Source organism: Trachypithecus francoisi, unplaced genomic scaffold (assembly GCF_009764315.1).
Source record: "Trachypithecus francoisi isolate TF-2019V2 unplaced genomic scaffold, Tfra_2.0 Lachesis_group15, whole genome shotgun sequence".
In the NCBI taxonomy this organism is placed as follows: Eukaryota; Metazoa; Chordata; class Mammalia; order Primates; family Cercopithecidae; genus Trachypithecus; species Trachypithecus francoisi.
In genome coordinates, this window is record NW_022681460.1 from 10,163,473 (window position 1) to 10,179,640 (window position 16,168).

The 16,168-nt window shown below is 51.9% G+C and overlaps 1 protein-coding gene across 2 annotated transcripts in view; it reads right to left on the reverse strand.

The window, feature by feature from the left end:
- SLC22A1 (solute carrier family 22 member 1) overlaps positions 1-12,470 on the reverse strand; it is a 36,024-nt gene extending 23,554 nt beyond the window's left edge. For both annotated transcript variants that reach the window (XM_033234287.1, XM_033234288.1), the window contains exons 1-4: positions 11,918-12,470; positions 5,377-5,480; positions 3,245-3,399; positions 1,535-1,703 (exon numbers count right to left, since the gene is read on the reverse strand). In XM_033234287.1, coding sequence (XP_033090178.1) covers positions 1,535-1,703; positions 3,245-3,399; positions 5,377-5,480; positions 11,918-12,328 — 839 coding nt within the window. In that variant the 5' untranslated portion in view covers positions 12,329-12,470. The remainder of the gene's footprint in view (positions 1-1,534; positions 1,704-3,244; positions 3,400-5,376; positions 5,481-11,917) is intronic.
- Between the last annotated feature and the right edge of the window lie 3,698 nt (positions 12,471-16,168).

A 16,168-nucleotide genomic window follows, 5' to 3' on the forward strand; every position in this document is an offset into this window, starting at 1 on the left:
AGGGTCTTCTGAAAGCTGGCAGGCATTGATTGCCTCCCCCTGCCTGACCATGCAGACTTTGCCTTTCTGCCGGAGAGAGCCCCGTTTCACATGGATGAGGCAGGGGGAGGGCAGACTCCTCAGAACTTCCTAGCCATACGTGTACAACTCTGTCGTTTAGGGAGACTGGGTTAACTCTAATACCACTCACAGATGACGTCAGCTCTCAGCCAAACTAAGACAAAAGGTGGAGGGATGAGAAATTCCTTTGTGGCCCTTTCTGCTACCTCCTCTTCCCTCCACCACAATAAAAACTGACCTGTGGAGTTCTTTGCCCTTCAGACCCTGCCAAGCACTCACAGTGAATATGATTAACACCTTGTTTGGACTGATTCTGTTTCATAATGGCTCAGGGTACACATTCCCCAGAGATCGTTGCATTGAGTAGGCCTGTTGTTCCTTCGTTCTGTCATTCATTCATTCAGTCAAGATCAAATGTCTGCTCTATGGCTAGATGAGATGTATTTCAGAGCCTTATCAATAATACCAATAGTACTATAAAAATGAAGTAGGAGAAGAGCAGAGATGACAGCAGAGAGGAAGAGAAGAGGGGGAAGAGGGAGAGGATCAAGAAGATAACGGAATATCTGCCTTCATGCCAGCACCCCTAGGAGAGACTAGGGGACTCTCGGGAGTGGTAGCCATTGCAGTGGAATTGCCATGTATGGAGCCTTTCCTACCACGGGACGCTGATACAGATTTCCCAAGGCCACTGAGCAACCCTCAGAAAGCTCCCTCCTTCACCCGGGAGTGAGGCTCGGCCTTGTGTTTCTGGAAGGTGCACATGCTGAGGCCCTGCGTTTCCCTGGATTTCTGTCTGACTCTTGGCATGGCTCACCTTTATCTGGGGAAACCAATCTAAAGAGGCTTTGTCTGAGGATGGCTTCACATGTAACCACGGCCGCCTGGTAATAACAGAACAACCTGAACAGTACAAGTAGGGGGAAGCGCTGGCTCCACACAGCTCCACTAGCGATATGTGTGTGGGAAACCCCCGGCTCTGTGCAGCCCTATGCATCATGCGTGTGGGAAACCCCAGGACCAGCTCATCCCAATGCCTCATGCGTGTGGGAAACCCCGGAACCAGCTAACCCCAATGCATCATGCGTGTGGGAAGCACCAGGCTCCGCTCATCTCTATGCATCATGCATGGGGGAAGCGCCGGGACAAGCTCATCCCTATGCATCATGCGTGTGGGAAGCGCCGGGACAAGCTCATCCCTATGCATCATGCGTGTGGGAAGCGCCGGGACAAGCTCATCCCTATGCATCATGCGTGTGGGAAACCCCGGGCTCAGCTCATCCCTATGCATTATGCGTGTGGGAAACCCCGGGCTCCGCGCAGCCCCGTGCGTTATCCATGTGGACACCATGCCCTTTGGAAGACCGCCTGTAGGTGCCTCCCACTCTAAGAGCCTGGTTCCTCGAGAGGGCAGAAAGTGCAGCCAGAAGGGTGGCCGGCGCCCATTCCCCGTAGGCGGGAGGAAAGGCCTCACCAGTAGTAGAGCAGGAAGAGGAAGGTGGGCAGGGAGACTGCCAGCTGCAGCCAGCGCCAGTGAGGCAGGAGGTAGGCCAGCCCGGTAAGCGCCACTAGCCCCACCGTGAAGGCCATCTGGTACATGATCGCCACTGTTCTTCTGGAGCCCGAGCCAACAAATTCTGTGACTGGAACAGGAGGCATGGTCGTTATGCAGGTTCCTCACAGGAGCACAGGAACCCGTCGCCGTGCGTTCAGAAGCTCCGGCCCCAGTCCAGCTTGTCTCCCCGCTGGAAGCTCACACTCGGCCTTGCCGAGCCCCACCTGCTCCCAGGCTTCTCTCTTGTGTCTCTCCCATTTCTCCTTCTCCCAAATCACAGCCGCGCTCACGCCTCCCCTTCTCCCGGACCCATCAAACCAAGGCCCCGAAGATCCACCAGGCTGCTTCGTTCTCTGGCTTTTCCCTGACTGTCCCTTTCTGCATGTTCCCTTACCAGCTGCACTCCCCTCTGCCTGCTTCAGGACTCAGTCCACTGGCCTCTCCTCCCCAGCGCCTTCCTGGAGAAGCTCCCGACTCAGCTGGAATATTTGTCGGGACCCCAGGGATGTTCATTCATTTAGCAAATATCTTTGAGTGCCTACTGGGGACCTGGCACTGTTCAGGGTGTCTGGGATATATCGTGAGCACAGGAGGTAGACTCCTGCCTTCGGAGGCCTCATTTGGCAGATGATCCACATCACAGATAAGAGAATGCAATCCTACGTTAGAGGGTGATACATGTTAGGGGAACAAAAATGAAAAGGGGAAAAGGAAATCAGGGGAGTCATGGGTGGAGGGGCTGCGGGTGGTGTTGGAACATGGACGTGGCCCTGGGTCAGACCCCCTAACCATGTGTGGGACGGGGCCTAGCAGCAGAGGCTGTCACAAGCTCCACACTAATGCGGCTGAGCCACCTCAGCTTCACCAGGCTGCTCATGGCATCTCAAGGCAGGAATCTGGTGGATCCTCTTGGCCCTAGTGAATGAGTTCTCAGAACGCCAAGTGACAGCACTTTGTTTTCGAAGATGATGAAACATGCCTATTTCTTTTTTCTCCCCCACAAAGGAGTAAAAGTGTGGCTAATCCTCACTGCTGTCTGCCATGCCCTGACCTGGGGAAGGACAGACAACTCTTAAGCTGCTTCCCTCCCGGAAAGGGTTTTTTGTTTTGTATTCTTAATCTTCGTAGAATATTTGAAAGCGGAAAAAAGGCTGATATGTAAAACTCCTCATGTTGGTTTATACTTCAACTTTTTCAAAATCCTGATTTTCAAAATCCTTATTTTATTTGCTCCTGATTTCTCTCCTAATTCTTGAGTGCCATTCAAGCCCATCGAGTCTGCTGTATTTCTTTTAAGGAGTTGCTGCTTCTTTCTTATGTAAGATGCTAGAATATTCTCTCACTTATCTCCTCTTCTGCACCCCCTCTGACTGCTGTGAGCACACCAGCATGGGGTCTTTCTGTTCTCCAAATACATTAGTCGATTAATAGATCACTAATCTAAGTGATAATTTAAGTGTCTCAGACACAAAAAGACAGGAGGCCATCCTAGCCCATGTCCTGCCCTAGTCACATAACAACAAAGAACTGGTGCCCCCGCAAGCTCCCTGACCCCACAAACAACCCCCGACCCACGTTAGGCCCATCCCATTCTACCCCAAGACCTGGCCTCAGTCCCATGATAATTACTTAGGGTGTAGCCGGCCATCCAGTTGCCCTTGCTGACCAGGCCCTGCAGCAGGCGGAAGAGCAGCAAGGATATGTAGTTGGGCGCAAAGGCCATGAGCACACCCGACACGGCGTTGACCAGCACGGTGCCCAGGAGACACAGCTTACGGCCAAACCTTCAGAGACAAGGAGACATGGAGGGCAGGTGGGAGAGGTTGAAATCTGGGGTCAGACATTCATGGTGGAATGCCAAGGGTCACAGTCAGAGGACACTGCACCACTGTCCTGGGAAACTGCAGGGTCTATCAGGACAGCAGTGCCCAGTGCACCACCCAGACTGTTCATCTGTCCCTACAAGCTCTCCAACCCTTGCTGGGTCTGAAGAGGAGTCTGAGTGCTCCCAGCAGCATCACAGCTCAGCCGGGCAGTGCCCCAGCCCCTCTCCAGTTCTCACACCTGTCCCTTCACCTTATCTTCACATTTAGCAGATGGCATCATTATTATCGCCACTGGTCAGGCTGCACCCAAACCAGGCTTCCTTCCTCCCAGAGTCTTATCAACCATCATGGAAGCTTTTCTGTGCCATATTCAGCTCTGATAGTGTAGCCATACAAGGCTGTTTCTCTTCTCCTTTTTCTGGGAATGAAATGGGCAAATTACTCTCTAGGATTGCACTGTTCCCACCCAATCTTTTCAACCACACCCCACGTTCTCCCAGAGCCAAGGAAAGAAGCCAAGGGCAGGCCACACGGTGTGCCCGCCTGCCCGTACTCCCCACCCACCTGCCAACCCCGTCCCCTCTGCCACCTCCACCTGCCTCCACCATGCCACTTCACTTGTCTACCTTGTGTCCCCTGGCCTCAGACCTCCACCCCACCTCAGGACAGCCCCAAACCAGCCAGTAAACCCTCATCCTTTATGAAAACATAGGAACTTCTGCCAGAAGCCACATCTTCTAACCAGGGATGCTCAGTCCCAGCAGGACACCTGGCTCCATCCCCTCTCCTTGTCTCCTGCAGCGCCATCTGGGTCTGTCTTCTCTCCTTGTCTCCTGGGGCAGTGCCTGGCTCTGTCCTCTCTCCCTGTCTGCTGCAGCGGTACCTGGCTCCATCCCCTCTCCTTGTCTCCTGGGGCAGCACCTGGCTCTGTCTCCTCTCCATGCCTCCTGGGGCAGCACCTGGCTCTGTCTCCTCTCCATGCCTCCTGCAGCAGCACCTGGCTCTCTGTCTCTTCTGTCTGTCTCCACCTCTGAGCTGGGCCCCAGACCTCCACCAAGCCTAGGTCCCCGGCCCCTCTCTTCTTCCTGCATCCCTGATTCCCTCCCCTATCGGCGTCCTCATCCTGGACCCTCCCCACGCTGTTTTAAAGAGTTGCCACACAACACCACTCTCCTGTCTTCCAGTTTTCTCCAACCACCCTGTCCTGGGTGCCCCGCCCCGCACAGAAGATTCTGACCATTCCTCCTCGGGGTCTCCTGGTGCATTTCCACAAGTGCCCTGGAGAACAGTTGTCCTTTGATCTCGCTGCCATTTCTCCTACATCTCCTTTGCCAAGGCACTTTCCCTGCCTACCTTTCTGCATTGCAGTTCTCTCTCGACACCCTCTTCCAGCGCATCCTGATATGCTGTGTAGCCTTAAATACCAACTACTGGTGAAAAGTCCCCAATATTGAACTCCAGCCTATACCCCTTTCCAGAGCTCATTCACATACCCAAGTGGCTCCTTGGCATCTCTTCGTAGATGTCTCAGGCTGTGCAACACATCTCCAAACCTAACATCTCTAAGAGCTCTAGCTTCCTCTATAACCTCTCCCCTATCAACTGCTGAAACAAAATCCATTCCTAACCCTCTGCCTCCCATCTCAAAATGGCCTCACGAACATGCACCTGCTGGGAGCATCAACCTTCCTGTGTCCTCCCTTTCTCTCAGCCCACCAACCATAGAATCCGCATGCAACTTTGACTCTGAAACACATCTCAGATCTCCCCATCATTCCCCTGGCAGCCCCACAGTAGCCCAAAGCAGGGTCTGCTGTGTCTTGTCTCCAGCAGCTTCTGCAGTTGATTCCAACTGGTCATGTTCTCCACCACTGTCCCTTAGAATCTGTTCTCATGGCAGTAAGGGGAGGCTTACCTGGACTGCTCTTTACATACCTGTCTGCAATGTAGCCAACGCCCAGAGAGCCAAAGAAGAAGCCTGCATTCAAACAGGCCTGAAAGAGGTCCAGCTTCCAGGAGTCAGCACACACCAGGTTGAACTGCCAGTCACACCATGGCAGGAGGAGGACCAAAAGCACAGAACAATGTGTGAGTCAGGACTACACCCTTCCATCCTCTCTTCAGCAAAACAAATGCGTTTCATGAAACTCGGTATCCCTGGGCTGTTTCACAGAGTTTTCTCCTACTACAATTTCATAAGACAAATACAAAGTTTCTGATAAATCACTCAGCAAATATCAAATGCGATTGACCCTTGAACAACATGGGTTTGAACTGCGCAGGTCCACTTATAGATTTTTTTTTTTTTCAATAAAAGTTACACTGAGTGTGCCTGTCTCTTCTTCTACGTCTTCCACCTTTTCTGCCTCTGCCCTCCAGGAGAGCAAGACCGAGCCCTCTCTTCCTCCTCCTCCTCAGCCAACCCAATCTGAAGACAATGAGGGTGAAACCTTGATGATGATTCACTTCCACTTCGTGAATAGCAAATATAGTTTCTCTTCCTTACGATTTTCTTAACATTTTCTTTTCTCTAGCTTACTTTATTGTAATAATACAGTGTATAATACATATAACATACAAAATATGTGTTCATTGGCTGTTTATGTGATGGGCAAAGCTTCCTTCCAGTCAATAGTAAGCTATTAGTTGTTAAGTTTTCAGGAGTCAAGAGTTACACATGAATTTTCAATTGTGTAAAGGGGTTTGGTGTCCCTAGCCCCTACATTGTTCTAAGATCAACTGTATTCCTAACACCTGGTACCACTCTCATCATGCAGTAATTAAAGAGGCTGTTGTCAACAGCCTTGCTATTAGTAGTTGGCTATTGAAGGACAAAATGTCTTTGGAAAAGAAAGCAAAATGTCTTCTCAAAAGAGACACAACTGCTAGATAAGATTTCTAAAAAGAAATATAGCCAAGGAGGTAATTTTTCCAAAACAGAAATGTACCAAGAGAAATACATGTTTTCTGGAATTGGCCAAAGATCCTTCATTAATTACATATTAATTAGTATATATTTAGTTATATAAGTGCCACCAACAATTCTGTACATTCTATTGTCACTGTTGGGGCTGTGAGTGGCAACCCGAGAAGAGGGGAGCAAAGACAGTGGGGGTGCCTTGAGATAGAGTGTGCCTTAGGGTCACCTGTGGGTGAGACCGAGGGTTAGAAGAACATCAGAGGCTCCCATGCACCCAGGAGAGGGGAGATAGCAAGGTGGCAGCGACAAAGGAAAAGACAAGCATGGGTTGCTGGGAAGGGCTTGTTTTCTTTGGGTTTTTGGAGAAGGCAGATGCTTCCTGGGTTTAGAGGCCTTGGGGAAGAAAACCAGGAGTGGAGGGACATCCAAGAGTCCTACCTCCCCCAGCATAGAGCATGGTGACACTGGCACGTGCCTAGACATGGTAGAGGCTGGATGGCAGAAGAATGACCCCCTTCCTCTTCAGAGCTGAGACAGGCAGAAAGAGTGAACAGGGGTGTTGGGTGGGGGCCTCTTGACCCCTTCAGTTCCTGGTGGGTGGGGGACACATCCTACCTTCCCAACCCTGTCCCTCTGCACTGCTCTGTCCGCATCAGGTCCATGGCTTCCCTAACCAGAACACTGTTGGGTGTGATGGCAGCAAGTCACTTCACAACCCTGGGCCTAAGTTTCCCTGTCTGAAACGTGTGTTGTACCCATTCCATCACACCCATAGGGCTGCTGTGTGCATTGGAGGGGAGGAATCACATGCAAACAGCTTTAATAAATAATAAACCCTTTTATTTTAAAAACAGATTTTACTACCCCAACCTCCAACCCTCAAATCTCTGAAGTTGCCAGTTTGAACCATGCCATGCCCCAATCCTGGGGTCAAACATTCAGAACTAGCTTTGAGAAGTGGCTTACGCCTTAATCCCAGCACTTTGGGAGTCTGAGGCAGGAAGATTGCCTGAGCCCAGGAGTTTGAGACCAGGCTGGGGCAACAGAGTGAGGCCTCATCTCTACAAAATATTAAAAAATTAGTCAGACATGGTACCATGTGCCTGTAGTCCCAGCTACTTGGGAGGCTGAGGTGGGAAGATCGATTGAGCCCAGGAGGTTGAGGCTGCAGTGAGCTGTGTTCAAGCCACTGCACTCTAGCCTGGATGACAGTGTGAGACCCTGTCTCAAAAACAAAACAACATTCAAAGCCTCAAGGACTCTGAACTCAGCCAGCCTGGGTTCTGTCTGATGGACTGACTAGTTCCTTGACATGAGCAGTTTTTCTTCCTGAAATATAGGTTAAACTCTGTGTTATCACTTGAATTTCAGAAACAAATACAAGCCTCTCCTACTAACTACCTTCTGCCTAGACCCCAGCGTCTGCTCCCGTGGGTGGTACAGCTCTGGGGCTTGCAACAAGCTACTGCTCAGTGTCACTTTCATGTTTTCTGCCAATCCCAACGTTGATTTCCTCTAAAATTCAGCTTAAAACACACCTTCTCCATGGAGCACCTCCCAGGTCACCCACCCAATGTATAACTCTTTTCGACTGTGGTTCTTTTCCTGCCGCCCTGTGCTCTGCCATTAGAATACACATGGACATATCCTTCCTGAGCTTATCTGGCCTTCCCAGGGTCTATGTCTCCAACTGCCCAACTCTCTCTTTGCAGCCTCCACCCGCGTGGTCTACTGTACAGGATTCCACTCAAGTTGCAGAGGTCAGGGAAAGATGTGCAATTATTACCTGGGGCCTCGGCTTATTCCCTTCTCAGCCATTGTTTTTCTGGTTTTCATTATAATCTTTGCTAGTTGGTGTCTCTGTAAGATGTGGTTGCCGCCTTCCTGAAACACCCTGTTGCCATTATGCCCCAGGACTGTGTATGGAGCCAGCGAGCTCCTGGAGCTGGAGTGCATCCCACCTTCCAACACCACAGAGAACTGACTTTGCCCCCAGGCTACCCTGAGGATGTTTCTAGAGCTGCCTGCAAAGCTTGTAAACCTGCCATGCTTCCTCTGCTCCAAAATGCCAGCCCAACCATGAGTACCCGGACACATTTGTGCACCTTGAGAAGATAGGCCAGGTCCTGGGAGAAGCTGGGGCTGCACAAAGGTAGGGACGGGATGGAGGGTGGGAATCTCCTAAACCCACTTGCTGCTCCTGCTGGGATTTCACCAGGGCCGGGGCAGCTCTTTCTGGCACAGTTATAAAGCAACCTACGGCTTCGTCACAAGAGCCACTCAGGGTCCTGGTGAAACCACAGATTCCCTGTGGATTCTGCCTCAGTGGGTCCCAAATAGGAGTCCAGGTGATCCTGAGGATAAGCCAAGTTTGGGAAACACTGATGTAACTACCTCTGTCTCCCTTGGCCTGAGACCCCTTTCCCTTACTCAGCATTCATGGCTGATGGAAGACACCTGGCCTGGTGTAGGGGCTGTGGCTGAAACCAGGACTGACAGAGGAGATCCTCTTGCTGGGAGAGTCAAAAGCCAGGAAAATGCCCACATTCCTCCCCCAGTGAACCTCATGATCTTGGCACCTAGCCTTGGGGTGGGAGTTAAACTTGGTGTTCAAACAAATTAGCTCATCTTTCCTCCTAAAGCAAGTTCCAATGTCCAAGGCAATGCTAGGTTAAAAATTAGTTCTGCAGAAGTGAATAACTAAGGTTGATTTCCCAACAATAATTTTTCAGTTTTGGAGGAGGAGCTGGGGTCAAGGAAGTTGGGGTTACAGTGGGAGACAATTCCTACCCAGGAACCAGTTTCTATCACCCTCCCACCTACCCCCAGGCTTCCAATCACCTTGGAAAATCTTCACATGAATCCCACCACCCTTCCAACTCACCATGGCCCCAAAGAACACTTCCTCCTGTAATCATATCCTCTTCACCATCTCTGCCCGTCAGAGTTCCAGGATTCCCACAATCCTCCCCAGGGCTCTATATCTTGGGGTTATTAGAAGTCCCCTCCACAGCTACCATGGACAGGCAGGCTGTTCTAAAGCACTCTAGGGCTCCTCTCATCTGTCCCAGTCTCCCCCCTCCTGCTGCACCCCAAGGTCCCCTCTTACAAGGCCCTTCCATCTGCCCACATGGCTGCCTCTCCTGGGCTCCCAGCTCAGCATTCAGAAGCTCCATTTGCACATACTCCCCAAGCCAGAGCCCTCTGCCAAGCTGCGCCTCTTTCTCCCCAGCCCCAACAATGCTGGCATCTCTTACATCATGTCTTCCCTTCATTCCCATGACAACAATGTTTTGGCCAACACTTCTCACTGGGGCTCTTTCTTGGCCTCCTCAAGCGTCTCTCTACCTCTCCTAAAGCCTCCAATCCCACCACCACCCCTTCCCACCCATTCACGAGTCCAGCTAGGATCGCATTGCTTGCCTGCCTAAATAAGACCCCAACTCCTTCGTTGGGCGCTGAGGGAGCGTTGCCAGGGTTCACAGACAAAAATACAGAATGCCCAGATAAATTTGAATTTCAAATAAACAACTTTTTTTAGGATAAGTATGTTCATGCAATATTTGCAGTCTGAGTTATCCCAGTATCAAATATCATGCAGTATCTGGGACGTAAGTATCCTATCCAGTTGGGTTATCTGAAGTTCAAACGTTCAAATTTAACTGGGCATCCTGTATTATACCTGGCAACCCCACACTAAGCACCCCATGTTCTGGCCCCAAGGTTAGACACCAGTGTTCTCCCGGCAACTCCTCATATCACAACCTTCATATCAGGGCTCCTTGTACCCTGAATGCAGCAAACACTCCTTGGGCCCTGAGCCTGGGCTCAAGCTCTCCCCTTGATCTGGGATCTACTTCCCCTCCCACCTGTCCCCTCTCCTTGCTGGTCAAAATACCACCTGAGGCTCAGCTCAAAGATACCTCCTCCCAGAAGACATCCATGATCAGATCAGAACTCAGCAGCTGAGATCTTTGCCTTCTTAGAGCCCACCAGTCCCTTTCCACCCTGCTCATGGCATTCACCACAGGTGGCCTTGGGCTGTCATTAAATGAACGTTGGTCTCATTCTGGCCACCCTCCTCCCCTCTCAGTCCCCACAAGACTGCAGACTCCTTGAGGGACCTCACAATCTTCTTCTGTATCTCCCCTGCAGCATCACACCCCTGCACCAGAACAGAGGGAGTGTGCCGCACATACTGGATGGATGTCTGACTGGAGGAATGATCACATCTCATCTCCTCAAAGCAGAGTATGTCTCAGTCCCAGAGAACAAACACGTCCCCATCCTGGTCTGCTTCTAGATTCCCAGTTGGGAATGTCAGACGGTTGGAGATTCCTGGAAGGAGGGCTGCCTAACTTGTCATCCATTGTTGGAGGATGCCTTGGAGACAAGATGTCTCTTAAGCATCGTAAAGCCAGTCGCACTGGCACCTGCTCTGCTCCAGGCAAGCAGGTAAAGCAATGCTCAGGCCCAGAGGGGAGGGACCCTACGCTTTCCCCCAGTAATAGCCCTAAATGTGTCACCACTGAAACCACTCAGGAAAGGGAAGAGAGGAAGAGCAGAGACTCAAGAAGCCCTGAGAGCTTGGGCGAGGGTAGTGGGGGCAGACAACTGGGCAGGACCAGAAGCAGGGAGGACCCGGTTACCTCTTATTTCAGGAAAGCAGTGCCCACGCCAAAACCACGCCACTGCTCGTCACTAACAGAGAGGCTCTGACAGGCTTTGGCCTACGGCTTCTCCAACCGACCAAGCGTCCTCACTTGTTACCGTGCAATACTTTCAAATGAGCTCATGATGGGAAAAAAATGTGGTGACACTTTTTACTAAAAGATTCTCAAAGCAAAATGCTCAAATAATCAAGTAAACTACTCAAGCAAGGCCCTTTTGAGACCATCGCCCTATCCCAGAGGCCCCATCGGACCGCAGGGTGTGACTCAGTGTGGATTTGCTCAGTGCGTTCACAGATCCCAGCTGAACCTCATATCCCTGTGAGGCAGCTGTCCTCATCCCTGGTTGATTGATGAGGAAAGGAGGCTCAGAGAGGCAGTGACTCACCCAGTGATGCTCAGCTAATAAGGGGCACAGCTGGGATTCCACCAAACCTTCTCACCCCCAAGCCAGGGCAATTCCAGGCCACCTCAGCACCATCATTTAGGTCAATTGTCATCGCTCTTGAGTGGAAGGAGGGGGCCCACGGTACTATTGGTGGGGAAGCAGGGCCCAGAGCAAGTTGGTAGTTCTGGGAGAAGCCAGTGGGGTAGGCAGAGAGGCTCCTGGTCTCCCAGCCGAATCCCATTCAAGCAACTCAGCAAACTGGCCCCCTACTTGTGCTGGCTGGTCTCTCCTGCCTCAGCGTCCTCCTCAAAGACCCAGAGTTTGTGGTGGATCAAACTAGAGAAAAGAATGCCCCGTGCCTAGGACACAGCCAGACAGCCACTACGTGCACAATAAACACAGCCCCTACCTTTTTCCTGATGTGGACCTGAACCTCATAGGATTTGCTTTATATTTCTCCTTGTCCCAGGAACTCCCGTGTTACAGAGGCTCTTTTACCTCGGTGACGATGGAGGAGCCAGGAGTGTCATACACCCAGCCGTTCTGGCAGGGGCCCAGCGGCAGGTGGCTCTTGTTGGTGGCCAGGCTAACCAGGGGGTCTACGCAGCTGAGGGCACTCTGGTTCCAGTCCACTTCATAGCGCCTGCACTGGCTAAGGAAGGGCTCATCCGCAGGCCCTAGGCCTGGAACTGTGTAGTTTAGCTCCTCCGCAGGGCTCCAGCCACAGCGCTGGCTCAGCTCAGCCACCCCGGGGCTCTGGCAGCGGTGGTCAGGTATGAAGCCCAGGAAGACGATGCCCACACAGATGGGCGCAAAGGCAGCTGACAGTAGGCATAGGATGAGGAAGGCTTGCTTCTGGAACCAGCCAAACTCCCCAACCTGCTCCAGAATGTCATCCACGGTGGGCATGATGGCTCAGCACGCTTATGGCCGTGGCCAGACCTGCTCTGGGCTGCAGTGGCCAGGTGCAATGTCTCCCTTAGAGATCTTTGAAAAGGAGTGGTTTGAAATCAGTTTGCTGTCCAAGTGTGAAACATCTGGAAGGCAACCAAGTAGAAATAATCTTTTACCCCATGGTGCTGGTTTCAGGAAAAGGGAGAATGCACGTGGCTGCCTGATCAAATGTTAGCTTTGTCAGGGAGCGAGTCAGTGGGGTCTAAGCCTGAAGGGAATTGGAGTTCAGCCGCAGAGCAAGAGGAGAGCAGGAGAGCAGGCCATGCAAACCTCCTAGCAGCCCTCTCAGGGCTCTTCCAAAGAGAATATCTATTCTTTTTCTAGATGTGATGGTATGAGGCAAGTATTGGGTGACAGCCAGGTACTAGATACTGTATTTGGCTAATTAGTTCCATGATACTATTTAAGTCTTTTTTTAGGTTTGTTTTCTATAGGTTTTGGGGGAGCCGGTGTTATTTTGTTACATGAGCAAGTTCTTTAGTGGCGATTTGTGAGATTTTGGCACATCCATCTCCCAAGCAATATACACTGCACCCAGTTTGGGTGTTGTTTTGTTTTATTTTGTTTTGTTTGAGGTGGAGTCTTGCTCTGTTACCCAGGCTGGAGTGCAGTGACTTGATCTTGGTTCACTGCAACCTCCGCCTCCTGGGTTCAAGCAGTTCTCATGCCTCAGCCTCCCATGTAGCTGGGACTATAGGCACGGGCCACCATGCCAGGCTAATTTTTGTATACTTAGTAGAGATGGGGTTTCTCCATGTTGGCAAGCCTGGTCCTGAACTCCCGACCTCAGATGATCCGCCCACCTTGGCCTCCCAAAGTGCTGGGATTACAGGCATGAGCCACCACACCCAGCCCACTGAACGCAATTTATAGTCTTCCATACCTCACCCCCTTCCCACTCTTTCCGCCTGATTCCTTGAAGTCCATTGTGTCATTTTAAAGAATTTCTTATAACCCAGACAAATCAAAATAAAAAATAGCAAGCTGACTGCTCGGCAGAGTTCTTGGAGATCCTGCAGCCCATACCCCCGTGCCCAGAGCCTGCTCTGCTCGCCTCCACCGAGCCTCAGTGGGGGCACGGTGTGTTTGTCCTCCAGGCCCCACTTCTATTTGTCTCTAAGGGATTTCAGGTCAGAAACTGGTGGAGAAGGGAGCAGTGGAGCAACCACAGGCCAAAGCTTTGCAGCCCCACAGCCAGCTCCACATCCAGCCCTAGCACTGCCCTGCTGCAATGCCCTGGCCTCAGGGCTGGCCTGCGCTCAGGTCCTAAGGGAGCTGCCACCGGATAGTGGGGCACACAGCAGCAGCATCGCACAGCCACAGACCCCAAGAAAGGGCTGCAGCCAGACACAAGCCGATCAGCGAACCTCAGTAATAAAAGCATCAGCCTCCATTTTGGGTGCACCTACTCAGGGCTAAACACACATGATCTAGTTCGTTCTCACAGCAGCCTTCAAGGTACATGCTGTTACTATCCCCATCCACAGCTGGGAAAGCAGGGGCTTATGGAGGTAAAAGTAGCCTTCAAAGTGTGCAGTTTCTGTACTTGAACCTCGTTCTTATCTGGAGCAAGCTCTCTGGATTTATTAAGCCACCTTTGGCTGCCTAGGGACTCCTCCCTAGCTTACGTGTTGGATCCTTTGTTCATTCCACAAATATCTGCTGAGTCCCTACACATGTCAAGCAGTATGCCAGGCTCGGGGACACAGAGATGGGATGGTCCCCAATTCCAAGCAGCCTATGGTCCAGTGGGGGAGATACTCTCAAGAGTGATGGCAGCAGCTGCTGCTATAACGCCAGCTGCAGCAGGGAGGCGCTGGCTGGAGCTGCACACTCCATGGAGCTGGTGGGAGCCCCGCCCCCCTGGGCGGGACTACAGCCACCCAAACTTCCGCTGTGGGTCCAAGCCTCCTTGTGCCGTTGGAGTTGGAGGGGACCAGGAGCAGGCAGGATCTGCCTGCCTGGGTGCAGCTGCACCCACCTGACCCACAACTGCAGACCTGGACCTCCCGCTCCACAGAGCAGGCAGTAGCTGAGGACAAGCAGAAACCCCACCCCTTCCAAGTCAGCAGGGTGGGAACTTCCTGGGTACAGCTGTGGCAGCACTCCCAGGTGCCTGACCTGGGCATCTCTGCAGCCTGCACCCTCAGGGGCCCAGTAAGACTCCCCCTGCCGGCCCCAGCCCTGCAGGCTCAGGGGTATCAGCTCCCACTGCCTGGCCTCTCTCCTCTCCTGGTGCCCACTCTGATCTCAGAGCGGGGGTTGGGGCCAGGCCCTGAGGCCATGAATGGCAGCAGGAGGCAGACAGAGTCCTGGGCAGAAGTGGGTGGGTCTCCAGTAAGGTGCCACCTTCAGGCCAGGGAGGGCCTGAAGGCTGGGGGCCAGGCTGCCAATCCCATGAACTGAATGGGGATTGGTGGTGCCTCTTCTAGACCCACCCATGGCTGCCTATGGACCAATCAGCATTCACTTAAAAGCCCTGGTCAGCCAGAGCAGGACAGAGGACAGCCGGAGGATGAAGAGGGCAGAGAGGCAATGGGACAAGCAGCTGCAGAAAGGAGTACCCTCTCTGCTGATAGGTGGAGACAATGGGATGATCAGCTGCAGAGAGAAGCTACCCTCTCTGTTGACAGCAGGAGACGATGGGATGATGGGACCACCACCTGTGGAAAGGAGCTACTGTCTCTTCCGAGAGCTGCAGAGATGACCTGCCAGCAGAGAGGAGTCACCCTTTCCAGGGTCTCTTCTCCACTGAGAGCTGCAGACATCAGGATGTCCAGCTGCAAAGAGGGGCTACCTCTCCACTGGCCCTGGACCTGGCAACTCATATCTCTGGGGACCATCTGTCCCCCAGTGGTCCCCACCACCACCTGGACAGGGTCAAGGTGGCCTCCTCCTGCTGTCCAGACAGTCCCTCCTAAAATGGGTATCCATGAACATCTACTTTTAATTAAGCTGACTTTTAACCATGGTACTCCTTTTTAAAGAAGTCCTTTTAAGTCTCATTACCCAACTTTAGCCATGCCAAACGGCCCATGTAACTCATGGAGGGGCAGATAATATAGTGATTTTTTTTATCATTCCAGCAACCAGTTTGCACAGAGAGAGAAGCCAAAATTCTGACTGGTAAGAATGTTTACCCTTTTGCCAGCATGTTAGGCTGCTGGGTTCCCTTCCCCTGAGCCATGAAGCCCTATTGACCCTGGAGTCCTGTGAAAGGGCAGAAGCTTTTTTCTATCTCCAGAATCTGAGGGTCAAAGGAGTTCCAGTGATTTAGGATGCACTTGAGTGCAAGCTGAAATGACTGGTTGGTTACCCATCTGGGAAGAGGGAAAGAAGGTGTCACTTTGTTCCTTTCTCTTCCTAGCAAATACCCAGGATATGTGATGGAGAGAAGAAGAGGTGTCCCTTCTTTTTCTTCTGTCCTTATGTCCCCAAGTGCCAGTGACCTATGCAGGTGCCAACTATGGGTGCAAGTGCAACCTTCGCCCGTGAAGTTGGAGGCATAGCTGACAGGAATATTTGTACTCACCTGAGCAGAGCCTACGTCTTCTGCTGTTGGTAACCTTTGAGTTCCCTAGACCTTATCTATGTCATGGATGCAAGCATGACCTCCATCTATGAGCAGGATAGCCTAATTGGCAGGATTTAGTCATGCTTACCTGTGCTGTGCCCCTTGACTCCTGTTGTCATCTGCCTCAGGTCTAGTATTCCATTCCAGGGCTTCAAACTGAAGCTTGGGACAAAAAGGTGCCTCAGGAGGGTGTATGAACCCATTAAACTAATCCCAGATGG